Consider the following 12,430-nt stretch of genomic DNA (forward strand, 5'->3'; position numbering starts at 1 on the left):
TTTCAAGATAGAAGGGCTCTCGGGATGCCAGCTTGCTACAAGCAGCTTCTCCTTCAGGGATGGTGCCCCGTTGGGATCACATGAGGGGATGGTGGCAATTTTTGTCTTTGCTGTTTAGACACTGCTCAATGGAAATAAATATGTCGTCTTTCCTAAGTGGGAAAGTGGGCACTTTATTCCATTGGTGACCCATTGTGTCAGCACCAGATAGCCAATCAAAGAACAGGCTTCTACGGGTTGGTTTGTTTACTTGATTGCTTAGTGCCTCATCTATGGTGGAAACTCTTAGGGAACTGGTAAGTGATGCTAAGATCTTTACCTTGTGTCTACACACACACACAGTGCACTCACACATACACACACAGACACACACACACATGCACTCATAAGACACATGCATACACATACATGCACTCACACATGCATTCATATATATACACACAGACACACACAGACACACACAGACACACAGACACACACACACAGACACACACACACACACACACACACTCATACATATTCATACACATCTCTTCCAGAGCCTGTCTCTGGTTTCTATGAGTCTTTACTTTCACATTGCCAACCACTAGCTGAGCCAATGTCAAGAGGCAGGTTTTCTGTCCAGCTGTCTCTCTGTCTTTCCATCTCTTTGTGTTTTTCTCTCTCCTTCTCTCTTCTCCCTCCTTCTCTCTTTCCATCTCTTCTCCCCTTTCTCTCCCATTTACTTCTATTACCAAACAAAATATAAGATCTGTGGATTCCTCAGTGCTCTGTCTATTGGGAGGATTTCTCCTCATCAGTGTGTTGCACAGCACTAAGAGAGAGTAGTACCAGTGTTAGCCATTTGAGATTTGCAACCATATACAAAGCTCAGCCTACCCCCTCTCAGCTCATCACTAGAGATCCCTCAAGCGTTCAGATGTGTGAGCTGAAGGAGACACACCACTGTGGCAATAGGGGAATAAATTGGCTGAATTACTCAGTTATGCAGCAGACTGTGTCCAGCGGGCCTTTTTGATGCTAATCTTGTTTATAACACTGTGCCTTAGAAATTGCCAATAAGTTCACCAACAAGTCTACTATACTTTAAAATTTGGTGATTCTGAATGAACCTAATTTATGATAGAATGTCTGGCCATATGATCATTTGCTATCCCTTTGTCAGTTACCCCATCTCTCAGGTTTTCAAGTGGAATAAAGTTCTCTGGTGTGAATGGCATGCTTCTGTTCAAAAAATATTGGGTTTATATTATGGCACTTTTGTTGTGGTATACCATAGCCCCACTGAGCATCTTTCCCCACCAGAGATGCCTACTACATCACAGGGACTGCTGTGTCATAGTCATATGGTCCAATTTGCAGAGTTATTTTCATAGTAATTAAAAACCTTTATGTAGCCTTTTATAGCTCTAGGGTTCACTCGAAGCTGCAAACTTTCATGTTACTTGGTAACAGTCAGAGCCATATTCCCTGTGGAACCTACTTCCAGGACTCGGGGAAGATTGTTAGGTGTTGCTATTTCTTCTCAGTGGCAGAAAGCAGGATTTGACATAATCAGCTACTATCTTTGGAAGGGTAGCCTTAACATGCCCCAACATTACCACACTTTGGTGCTATTCTAGGGTTTTGAATATTCCTAAGTTTCATTTCCCACCTTTGAAAGTGCATTTACTATATTAAAAATCCCCAGCATATTTGCTAATGCCTGGTACTTCTTAACACAACTTTATTAATGTCATGAATGAATGTAACATTCTTTGGAATGGCCAATCTAAGCCCCTTCAGACTCTGAGAAACGAAAAAAGTAGAAGAATTAACATGACTCGAGGCGAGATCACAAATACACATTTTGTCAATGCCACGTAAATACAGACTTATTATCCTTTTTCATACCACAGAAAAAAAGTAATTCGGGATATGAGAGGCTGCATAGCACACACCCAGGGCTGTGTTAACATTCCTTTGCAAAGATTCTACACTCAGCACAGTGGTTGCAACTGGGGTTACTATTATTTGAATGAGCAAAGATTCATGTCTTTGCAGTCGTGTACAACTACCATTCTGTAGGATCCTTCCAGTTTTTGTAGGGGTGAAACTGGTGAGGTAAATGTAAATACACTGGATATCACCACCCTGACATTGCTCAGGTTTTTACATAGTGGTTTGTTGGGTTTATTCTCTAATGCTTTTAATGTACTCTTTTGGTAGAAGTGTGGAGATTGGAAAAAGAAAGGTTTCAGAAGCTTGCGCTTGGTCTACTTGACTATACATAGCAGTTTTTATTCCACCATCCAGAAATCTCTCTTATGAAGCCTGTGGCCTCACTGTGAACAAATGCACAGCAGGGACATAGTAAGACCCTTCCCCTAAGAACAAGACTATGATAACTAACTCCCTGGGTTCCCGAGAGTTAGCTTAACAGTCCTCCAAATATATAAGTCATCTTCTTTCTCCAGGTAGACTGCCATCTGAGGAAATGCCCAAGAATGTTTTTGAACAATCATGGGACATGGTTTATAATCTATAAGATTTGAAGGGCTTTTTCATTTGGAGACCTTTATAATGAGAGTCTAGGAGCTGAGGAATATGTCTTGATTTTTCATTGCAATGATGGTCTCAGCCTCTTGATCATTTATCTTTGATTTGTTTGATTACGTACATTGAGTAAACTTTTATTGGCTACCCATTTGTCTTGTTTCCTAGGGATGCCACATTTTACTAGGCTTCTCCATTGATCTCAGAAAGTGCTTCCCTTTGGCTGAACTCCAACCTTGTCACCCACTATAATTATACTCTATATCTGTGAGATACAGTTTCCAAGCTTCTATGGAGACCTCTAGGCATAAGCAGCTTCCCCTCTCTTGAAATAACTTACTCCCTCTGTAAACATCCAATTCTCTGAAAATTCTTTTTCGTGCATCAGAAATATGCTCCTGGAATTTCTACTTATGTGGCATGCTTTCGTGTATGGGCAGGGAAGGTAACTGCCTTGCAAGTCTTTCTCCTTATTTCTATCACAAAGACTATATCCTCTTTCATTTGAATAATCTCAGAAATGGACTTTAAAATTCACTAAAGAAATCAGAAGGCTAATTAATCTTGGGTCATCTGGAAGGGAAAGAGAACACATGATATTGAGATTAAGTAGAATAATAAAACAACAACTGCCAGCCACATAGTTAACATACATGTGTTTACCATATGACTGGATCCATGCAAAGCCCTTAACTCAAATTATCCTCTCAACAAGCATTCATTTATGCAAGAAATATTTATTAAGCACCTAATTCATTCTAAAAACTGGGGATACAGCAGTAAAGAATACAAAAAAAAAAAAAAAAAAAAAATCCTGCCCATATAGAGCTTACATTCTAGAGGTAAGAAGATGGGAACAGGCAATAAATAAGATAATTGAGTGCTCTGTATAGAATGTTAGGTGTTGAGTGTTAAGGAAAATAATAACATGAGGAAAGAAAATAGGGGATGGCGAATGTCATTTGCAAGGTTAGAGACTGTTTGAGGGAGGCCTCCCTAGTGGGTAACTTGAGTAAGACTGGAAGAAGATATAAGGGTGAACTTGTGGATAACTGGGAACTGTTCCAAGGAGAATGAACAATAAGGGCAGAGAGCCTGAGGTAGTATTATTATCTCTGTTGTATACATGACTTGCCCAACAGCCCACTGCTTGAGGATGGAGCCAGGATTCAAACTTGGGCCTGCTTGATTGTAGACCCTGTTATTACCATAGAGCTGCCTAGTGACAGAGTGTGACATTAGACAGTGGGGAAATCCTCTATGTTACCAATGACGGCACAAGATCCTAGAGGAGGGAAGCAACTTGCTCAGATGGACACATGTAAATGGTGGCGGGGGCTGAGACTACTGTGTGGTCACTTCTAGTCCCTCATTTCTGTCTGCAGAAGCTAGACATTTATCCTCTGGCTAGAAGCAGTTTCCAAACCAATCAATGGGCTAGGTAAAACATATTTTGCTGATAAACATTTTAGAGTTCTGTCTTGGCTTAGCTGCACTAAGTGATGTCTTTGAGCTCTGACTTCTCTCACTGTCAGGTATGAGTTAGTAACAAAGCACAGACTATGGTTAGTTAGGTACATCTAAGCCTGAAAATGGGCTCTAGGCTTTTCTATCTATGTGGCCACAGGCAAGTTACTAAATATTTTGGACTCTCAATTTCATTATTTATTAGAGGATAGGAATGTCTGTTGAAGATGTACTAGGGATTACACAAAATAATACATGTGCAACACCTCCCACGGTGACTGGCATGTGGGAGATGCTATACCTGCAACCATGTTCTCTCCCCTATGTGATTAGTTGTCATGTCACATGCATAACTCTTACTTTGTAAATGCATTACTTCTTTTGAGAGTTGAGAGGTTACTTTATATATCTAGCTACTCACCACATTTTATGTTTTATGGTGGTACACAGTAAATGCTTAAGAGTGATTATTTGATTGCTGGATTAGTGGAGAAGACAAAGAATAGTGGTTATTGCTTTGGGACTCTGATGACGTACCCATCATCTAGTTACAACATCCGATAGCTCCCTGATCATCAGGCTTGTTTCGTCTGATATGAGTGGCCAGCAGATATCCTCTTACTTCTTCGAAAGTCCATATGCATTATTCCAGAAGCCAGGCCACTGTTCAGGTAGATGAAGACATTTGTTTTCAGTCAAGAGAAGAGAGACAGCCATCATTGTGAGGATCAGTAGGTTCTTGACATATCCTGGGAGGAAGACAAAACTCCAGTTTAATTCACAACTTGAGTATCTTCTACCCACATCTTTCATCAGGACTACTATCAAAGAGTCAAATTGACCAATTTCCATTTTTATTTCTTTTCCCCACCCTCTGGCAAGATCTCAGTGAGCAGCTAACCAGCTGAAAATAGGAAGAGAAGAGAAAGGCCTGGACTTCAATGACTCCAGAGATGGCTCATCAGTCGCTAAAAATTGAAGTTAGTTTTTCATTCATGTAATGTAGAAAAAAAAAAAAAAACTCCACTGTAAATATTAGCAAGAGTTTAATGGAGTGACTTGTTTAGAATACCACTGTTTAAAGAAAAAGGTAGCTAATTTTATGACATCCTCTTACGTTAGCCTGTTTGATCCTCATGACCACTCTATGAAATAATTATTATGGTCCATGTCTTAGAGATGAAGACGCAAGTGGATCCTAAGGACATTAGCTTGTTCCAACTTACACAGCTTGTAAATCTCAAGCCCAGGGGACTATCTACACATTCTTGAGTCCAAATTCAATCCTCTGCACCTTGCTTTTTGCTTGTTTGTGTGGGTTTTTGTTGTTGTTGTTGTTTTGATTTTTCTGTTTTTCTTTTCTTTTCTTTTTCCTCCATTGCTAGAAGGATGGATGACAAATGTTGCCTCCTGATCCTCTCACAGGCCAGTAAAAGCTGTTAAGGGGCACCAAACAAGCATCTATCTTCTTTTCTCTGGTGAAACATGCATAGAAGCCTGTAATGATGCAAAAACATCCTAACATTTCCCCCAAGAGTTAATAATGTATCTAAGAATTAATACTTCTCTCTACATAGGTGAGAGGACCATGAAGCTTCACCTCTTGCAAATCTGAAGAAAGGGGCTGTTGTTTTGTGGCTGAGGATCAAGGGCAAACAAAGAGAACGTTCAGCACAGTTTGGAAGGTAACCATCAGCTGTAACTTCTGAACTGTCACACTGGTCAGGTTGCGCTTACAGAGCCTTAAAGTACTTTTAAAAATAAATCAAACTATTAAACTATTCATTGTGTATGTGTGTACATTAGGATGACTTATAGACAGTGAGCACCACTGTACTGGGATGAAAGGATCACAATGACATTTCCCCCCTTTTATGCTATGATTATATAGTATTTAAAATTAGCAGATATAAAGTGATTATTATGCAACTTTATTGGAAACTCTGTAGGTACCCATTTGCACAGAGCTAGGAGTTCTCTTTCCATCAAATTCCCAATTTGACAATTGATTACATTGACACTGGGGGAAGGCAGATTTCTTCTGAGATGGAGGCACTGATGGCGCTCCTTCAGTGATATACGACAGGAAGGACTGAGTTTTACAGACTTAGCACCCTTGCACTGAAGATGGGCAGCTCAACTTTGCTTGGTAGTCATAATGAACATGGAAGCAGAACCAGAGTTTTGGGTTATTTTCCTTAGTGCAGCTTCTCCAGTAATCTTTTTTCTTTTATTTTATAGGTATGGAAGTCTTTTTAATAATCAAATATTCTTGTAAATATCCTAACTCACTCACCTTTGGAATTTCTTATTTAGCCTAGTCATGGCATTTTTCTTTAGGACAAGAAGATCACTTCTTTGTATATGAAGAGACTGAGGCTTGGAGAAAGAGCTTTTAAGGTTAAAGTTCAGAGACAACCACAGATCATAGGTTACCTAGTTAGAATCACACACTACCTCACAACCTAAGCATGCCTGTTCTCAATATTACTACTGCCCTTTGTTGTACTATGCGGCAATTTGTTCATTAGAAAGTACTCTGGCCTATGTTATTGGAGACTGTGAATACACTAGAAATACAGAGTTTTCATTCTCAATAGTGAAAGACATACCCCCTCCCTCCCTCTGTCTCTCTGTCTCTCTGTCTCTCTGTCTCTCTGTCTCTCTGTCTCTCTGTCTCTCTCTCTCTCTCTCTCTCTCTCTCTCTCTCTTTCTCTCTCATCGCCTTAAGGCTCTTTCAATCACCAACTGTCTTTTATATTTGGGGAAGGCTGTATTTTAGTACATTAGAGAAGGTTCCAGTCCCCACTTCTCCCTGCACCATCAGAAGGATCAGGATCACCGTGAAGAGAGGAGACAGTTGCCCTGCCTACAGCTGGGGATCAGAAAGCCAGAAAGCAGCACTGTTCCTAAGGACTAGAGCCAGGGAAGGCTATAAGCAGTGATCTTGGAGCAGATGGCTCACAGAACAGTCCACCAAAGCCCCCCGGGTACCGCTGCTAGTCTGAGGGGTTTCCTTTCACAGTGTTCCCATTAACACATTGTCTTGGCTTTCTCTTTATGGCTGCTGGGATGAGCAGCTTTTTTTCCATTTCCAAACTGTCCTTATCAGTAATGCAACAATAGCTAATTTAATTAGCTGACCTGAATGGTGGCCAGTTTGGGCTAATTTGGTTTTGATAGTGTTCCTTGGCACATGCAAAGCTGATAAGCATATTTCACTCCAAATAAACAGTGGGGCTTGGGGGTGGGTATATGCATGAGGATAGCTTTCCCAAAGCCCCTCTTTTACCTGGGGGACACAGTGCTTGACCAAAGGCAAGTTATTCTAAAGTCAGTATTTCAACCCACCCCACTCCCCCGAAAGGACCTGTCAAATGTGTCAGCTGAAAGAGATAAAATAGACAACCAGAAAATTGAAAAGGCAAATTGCCCAGGATGAGGGTGCTGGGATCTGGGACAAAAACATTCCCCTTAGCAGAAAGAATGTTTGGCTGGGAGGTCTGGATCTCATTCATGGACTGACCATCTCTCAGGCATCCCAGTTCTGTAGGTCAGCCACCTGACACGTCAGGTGATCACTGGCCACTTCCTCCACAGCTGTTTCTCAGCACATCAGTAGATTTCAACCCTCTCTATCCTTGGGGGGAAAAGTCCAGAAAACCTCAATTGTTTTGTATCTCCAGCGAGACTCCATTTGAGAGAACTAAGTTTTCATTGATGAAAGATTATCAATTGGAGATACGTTAGGGATGGGGTATGTGACCACTTCTCCTTTCAGCTCCAAGACCCCATTTGGCACAATCCGCGAAGGTCCTGTGCATGCTGCTACAGTTTCTGTGAGTTCGTATGGTCCTCTGTATTTAGAGGACCTTGTTTTCTTGAGCCATCTCCCTCTGGTTCTTACAATCTTAGTGGTAGATAACCAACACAACATGAACTCAATGACATCTTTGGAAGTTCTTTATCTCATAATGTTTTGTCAGGATTTTTTTTTAACCTTATACGTCCTTTTATATAACATGGGGTTTGGTTTTGCATTTTTCTGAGTGTATGAATGTAAGTGTCTCTGCAGTTAGATGTGTTGCTTGTGCTTTTCTTTGGATCTTTTTCTTCTGTTTGCTTGTTTTGTGCTATTTTTCTTTTTTTTTTTTTTTTTTTTTGTATTATTTTTATTATTATTCTTTATGTGTCTGTCTGTTCTCTAAGAGCCATAGAAGGGGGTGTGGATTTAGATAGGAGGGAAGGAAGGGAAGACCTTGGACGAATTAGGGGCGGGAATAACATAATCAGAATATATTTTATAAAGGAATCTATTTTCAATAAAAGAAAAATAGAGGGAAAAAGAACTCAGTTGTTATGTGAGACTTATTTTTTTTAGCATTGCAAAATCTCTTTTGTCCCACTGGGGCTTCTTTCTGTCATTCCCCAGCCATGTTCTTTCTAGATAAAGGGCCACACACAGGTAGTCTTTTAATTTGCTTTGAAGGGCTTTTCCCATTTTGGAATTGCACTTTAACAGCACACAAAAGAGCATGCAGGTAATCCCATGGGTTAAATGGTATATGATTGAAATTAGTAGGTTTGAAACCTTTCCAGTAGGACTGTTCATGGGAGAGTATTTCAGCGTGCCTCCTGATTCTGCTGTGTGGGCATGTCTAACAATGATTGGTCATCTCTTCTCATTCCATAGGCTTTTCCCCGCCTATGCACTCTATGACATCAGCATCCTAGGTGCTGAAAATACACAAGTCTTTGTCTTCGACCCCGAACTCCCTAGCTCAGTTGTGCAGAAATGTAACTGTTGGAGTTTTCCACCTGTATCTTCCTTTACAGCTCAAGCCAAGACACCAAAAACCATCCTTATTACCTGTTTACAGAAATCTATTTGTCTTAATTCCCTGCAACTGCGAACAACTTAACCCTACCTGCCTCCCTTCATTCCTGCTTTAGACAGTCACCTAGTTTATTGATTTTGTCTTCCAAATGTCTTTTGAATCCAAGTCATTCTTAACATCGAAATGACTTTATTTATATCTTTCATCCCCTATCCCTCCAATCTAAACAGGAATTTCTCAAAGTCTGAGATAGCTCAATGTCAGACAAATAGGAAGCACTCCGTTTTCTGAACTAAATTAACATATCCCTCCCGCTGTTCCATCGAATTCTAAATCTTTAGTGAATACCAAGTGCTTTGCTGAATACAAAGATGTAGATGGGGTTTTCTTACCCTAGTGTACGTCAATTTATATTTTAGTAGCGAAATCCAATGCCTTTCGTGTACAAATCATATGCTCTAGCAGTTTACCTAGTTCACAGATGACAGTCAAACAGAAAAACAAAACAATCAAGCCTCTGACAGGTTATGAAACTTTCCCCTTACTACACAGATCATAAATGATAGAAATTGCATTTGGAGTCTGGATTGGGTCCAAAGTCAACACTATGTAAGATACATACTAATTATTCAAAGTCCTTATCTCTGTAAATAAAAAAAGAATAAGCAAAGCACCCAGATGAATCTCAAAATAATTACACTGTGTGAAAGAAGCCAGATGAGGAGGGCTGCATACTGTGAGATTCCACATATTTCAGAAAATTTCTAGAAATTCTAGAAAATGTGAGCTAGGTGTGGTGACAAAAATCAGGTCATTGGTTGCCTGGAGAAAAAGGACAAGGTTGAAAGACTAGATTGCAAGCAAGGAGAGTTTGGTAAATGTGAACAGGTTCAAAACGTATCAAACTGTATCCCAATATGCGGTTCAGTGTGCACTTATGCCAATAGACAGACACACAGACAACTGAGCTCTGCTCATACTTTTAAAATTCTGCATATTTAACAAAGGGTAATTAATCAAGAGCATAACCCAGGGATGGGTGAAGAGGGAGCAAGTTCCCAAACACCGAGATCTCAGAGTCAACAGGTAGTGGAACAAGGTCACCACACAGTTAAAAGTCCCAGGATTTGTGGACCTCCTCTGTCTTTCACTTGGGGAAAATCTGGCGAAGTACATAACAAAACTTTAAACGTTTTCATCTAAGAAGCAATACAAGGTGGATCAAGAGTTGTTCTAAGAACCGGAATAATATACATCATCCACTGATGAAATGTTGTGCTCCTATCTATGCATATATGAATACCTGCTAAGTATTATTAAGGGTTATAGAAGGCCTGAATCCAGGTGCATTGGGCTGTGGTGTGCATTAAGTCTGGCAGGGGTGAGAAGGGACAGTCCTTAGGTATGGTTCCAGAGAAAGACATATGTCATCACGCAAATGTTTTTGCTGAAAGGTGACAGCATCTGGAGGCAGTGACAGATCATTGGGTCTGGCTTCTACTGATTCCCAGGGGTGGGGGTGGGGGGTCCTTCTCATCCCTACCAGGAAAGCAGAATGCAGACAGCAGCTCTTACACTGGGTCAGTCTCTGCCTTTCTACAGAAAATAGCCATGCTTTCTGCTTTATTCCATTCCTCTATTACCTTAATGTGCTGGCCTGGAGGATGAATGAGATAATAAACACGGAGCACCGAGTGAGCACAGTGTCTGGGTCACAGGAGGCGCTCAATAAATGTTAATTCCCTGCCCCCAGCCTGGTATAGATTAGCCCTGACTTCTCAGAAATGCAAATCCCTGCACGCTCAGCTCACCTAGGTCTCCTTTCAATATCCCTGCATAGGAGCCTTTTACTACCCCTTAAAGCTGGGCCAGAATCCCTCTCCTCTGCTAATTGTCCCACAGAGACCAGGGGAAGAGAAGGCAGCCACTCCGGAAGAGGCCAAAGCCTCCTAGCAGAAGAGTCTGTGTGTGTTATTGAGCTCCATGAGTGTGGACCTCATTCATCTTCACAGACATTGCTGCGCCATCCATTTTAAATGACATAGAAGTCGACCCGTTTATCAAGATCAGCATACTACTGTATTATTATGATTATTTAGCATTTACATAACACTCTATTTGCAAAGTGCTTAATAATAATTTATTTATTACTTCATCTAACTATGCACTAATGGAAAATTCAAGAGGTTGTTTTGAGTTCAGTGACCTCGGCTCTAGAGACACCTCAGGCCATTTTCAATTGCTGCCCAGATGCCTGCCGTAAAATGTTTTAATGAAAAACCATTTGATATATATATATATATATATATATATATATATATATATAGGTACACACACATATATCTATAAATACATTTATATTTATATAAGTGTGTGTTTATGCTTTTCTTTTTTTTGCAATTGTAATATGTTAAAACAATATTTTTACTTTACAATGGGGAAAATAGCCATTACTATTATTAAGAAGTCACTAGAAACATATATATTTAGAACTTTAAATTGACCCAAGATTCAGTTCTTATTGTATAGAAGACATGGAAACTATTCATGCATTCTTGGCATCCTGCTTCTGGAAGGGTTTAGAGCTGGGCAAAAGTGATTCTCACATCTATCCCAGGATGCAGGATGCTGAAGCAGGAAGGTCAAGAGTTTAAAGCCAGCCTGTATACATACTGAGACTCTGTCATAAAAGACAAATAAATAAGCAAATAGAAAAACCAAACAAGGGTCCTCAGCTGGGTTTAGAGTCTTATGGGTGGCTGACAGCCTTGTCAGTTCGTCCTTTTGAGGCCCACCTCAGGCAGTGACTGAGCATAATAGTGGGATGCAGTGACTATCTGCTCACGGTGGGGTTCGATTAAAAGGGGCTTTTGTTGCAGAGCTCTGTCTTGGATTGGCAGGGACAGTCTAGGCCTCTGTTTCTCTGCTCACACATATCCTTTTCCTTCACAGCTATAAAAACCTCCCCACGTTTTGCAGTCCTGACTTAACCTCTCAGATCCAGCCAACTTCCCCAGCTGCCAGGCTTCCCCAACCCCATGTTGAAGCTAAGCCTTGCTCTGTTAGGCATGGCTGTAGATTGTAGCCACCAGAATACTGATGGGAGGTAACTTGGTTGCTTTCAAAGCTCTTTCCCCTCCTTCATTCTATGGAAGGGGATTCAGTATTCTGGATCTTTAGTCTCCATACAAAAAGGTTTATAAACACTCTGAAAAACAAAACAAAACAAAATAAAACTGCCCTTAAGAAAAAGCAATTTAGGGGGAAGAAAAATTATTTTTGTGTGTAGTTCAAGGGTACAGTCCATCATGAAAGGTCATGGAAGCATGATCTTGAGCATGTAGATAGTCACAGGGCACTGCAGCCCAGAGGCTACAGGTGGTCACACCGCACCCACAGCCCAGAGGCTACAGGTGGTCACACCGTAACCACAGCCCAGAGGATACAGGTGGTCACACTGCACCCACAGCCCAGAGGATACAGGTGGTCACACTGCACCCACAGCCAAGAAGCAGAGAGCAGTGAGAGTTGTTGATCAGCATCCTCCTTTTTTTCTTCCATCTAGGACAGAAGCTCACGGAGAAAGGCTC

General features: G+C 40.9%; 1 protein-coding gene across 2 annotated transcripts in view; it reads right to left on the bottom strand.

The window, feature by feature from the left end:
• Nucleotides 1-3,274: 3,274 nt before the first annotated feature.
• Pbx1 (PBX homeobox 1) overlaps nt 3,275-12,430 on the bottom strand; it is a 306,940-nt gene continuing 297,784 nt past the window's right edge. For both annotated transcript variants that reach the window (XM_034513265.2, XM_034513267.2), the window contains one exon: nt 3,275-4,751. In XM_034513265.2, the coding sequence (XP_034369156.1) occupies nt 4,731-4,751 (21 nt within the window). In that variant the 3' untranslated portion in view covers nt 3,275-4,730. The remainder of the gene's footprint in view (nt 4,752-12,430) is intronic.

This window comes from Arvicanthis niloticus, chromosome 10 (assembly GCF_011762505.2).
Source record: "Arvicanthis niloticus isolate mArvNil1 chromosome 10, mArvNil1.pat.X, whole genome shotgun sequence".
Taxonomy (NCBI): domain Eukaryota; kingdom Metazoa; phylum Chordata; class Mammalia; order Rodentia; family Muridae; genus Arvicanthis; species Arvicanthis niloticus.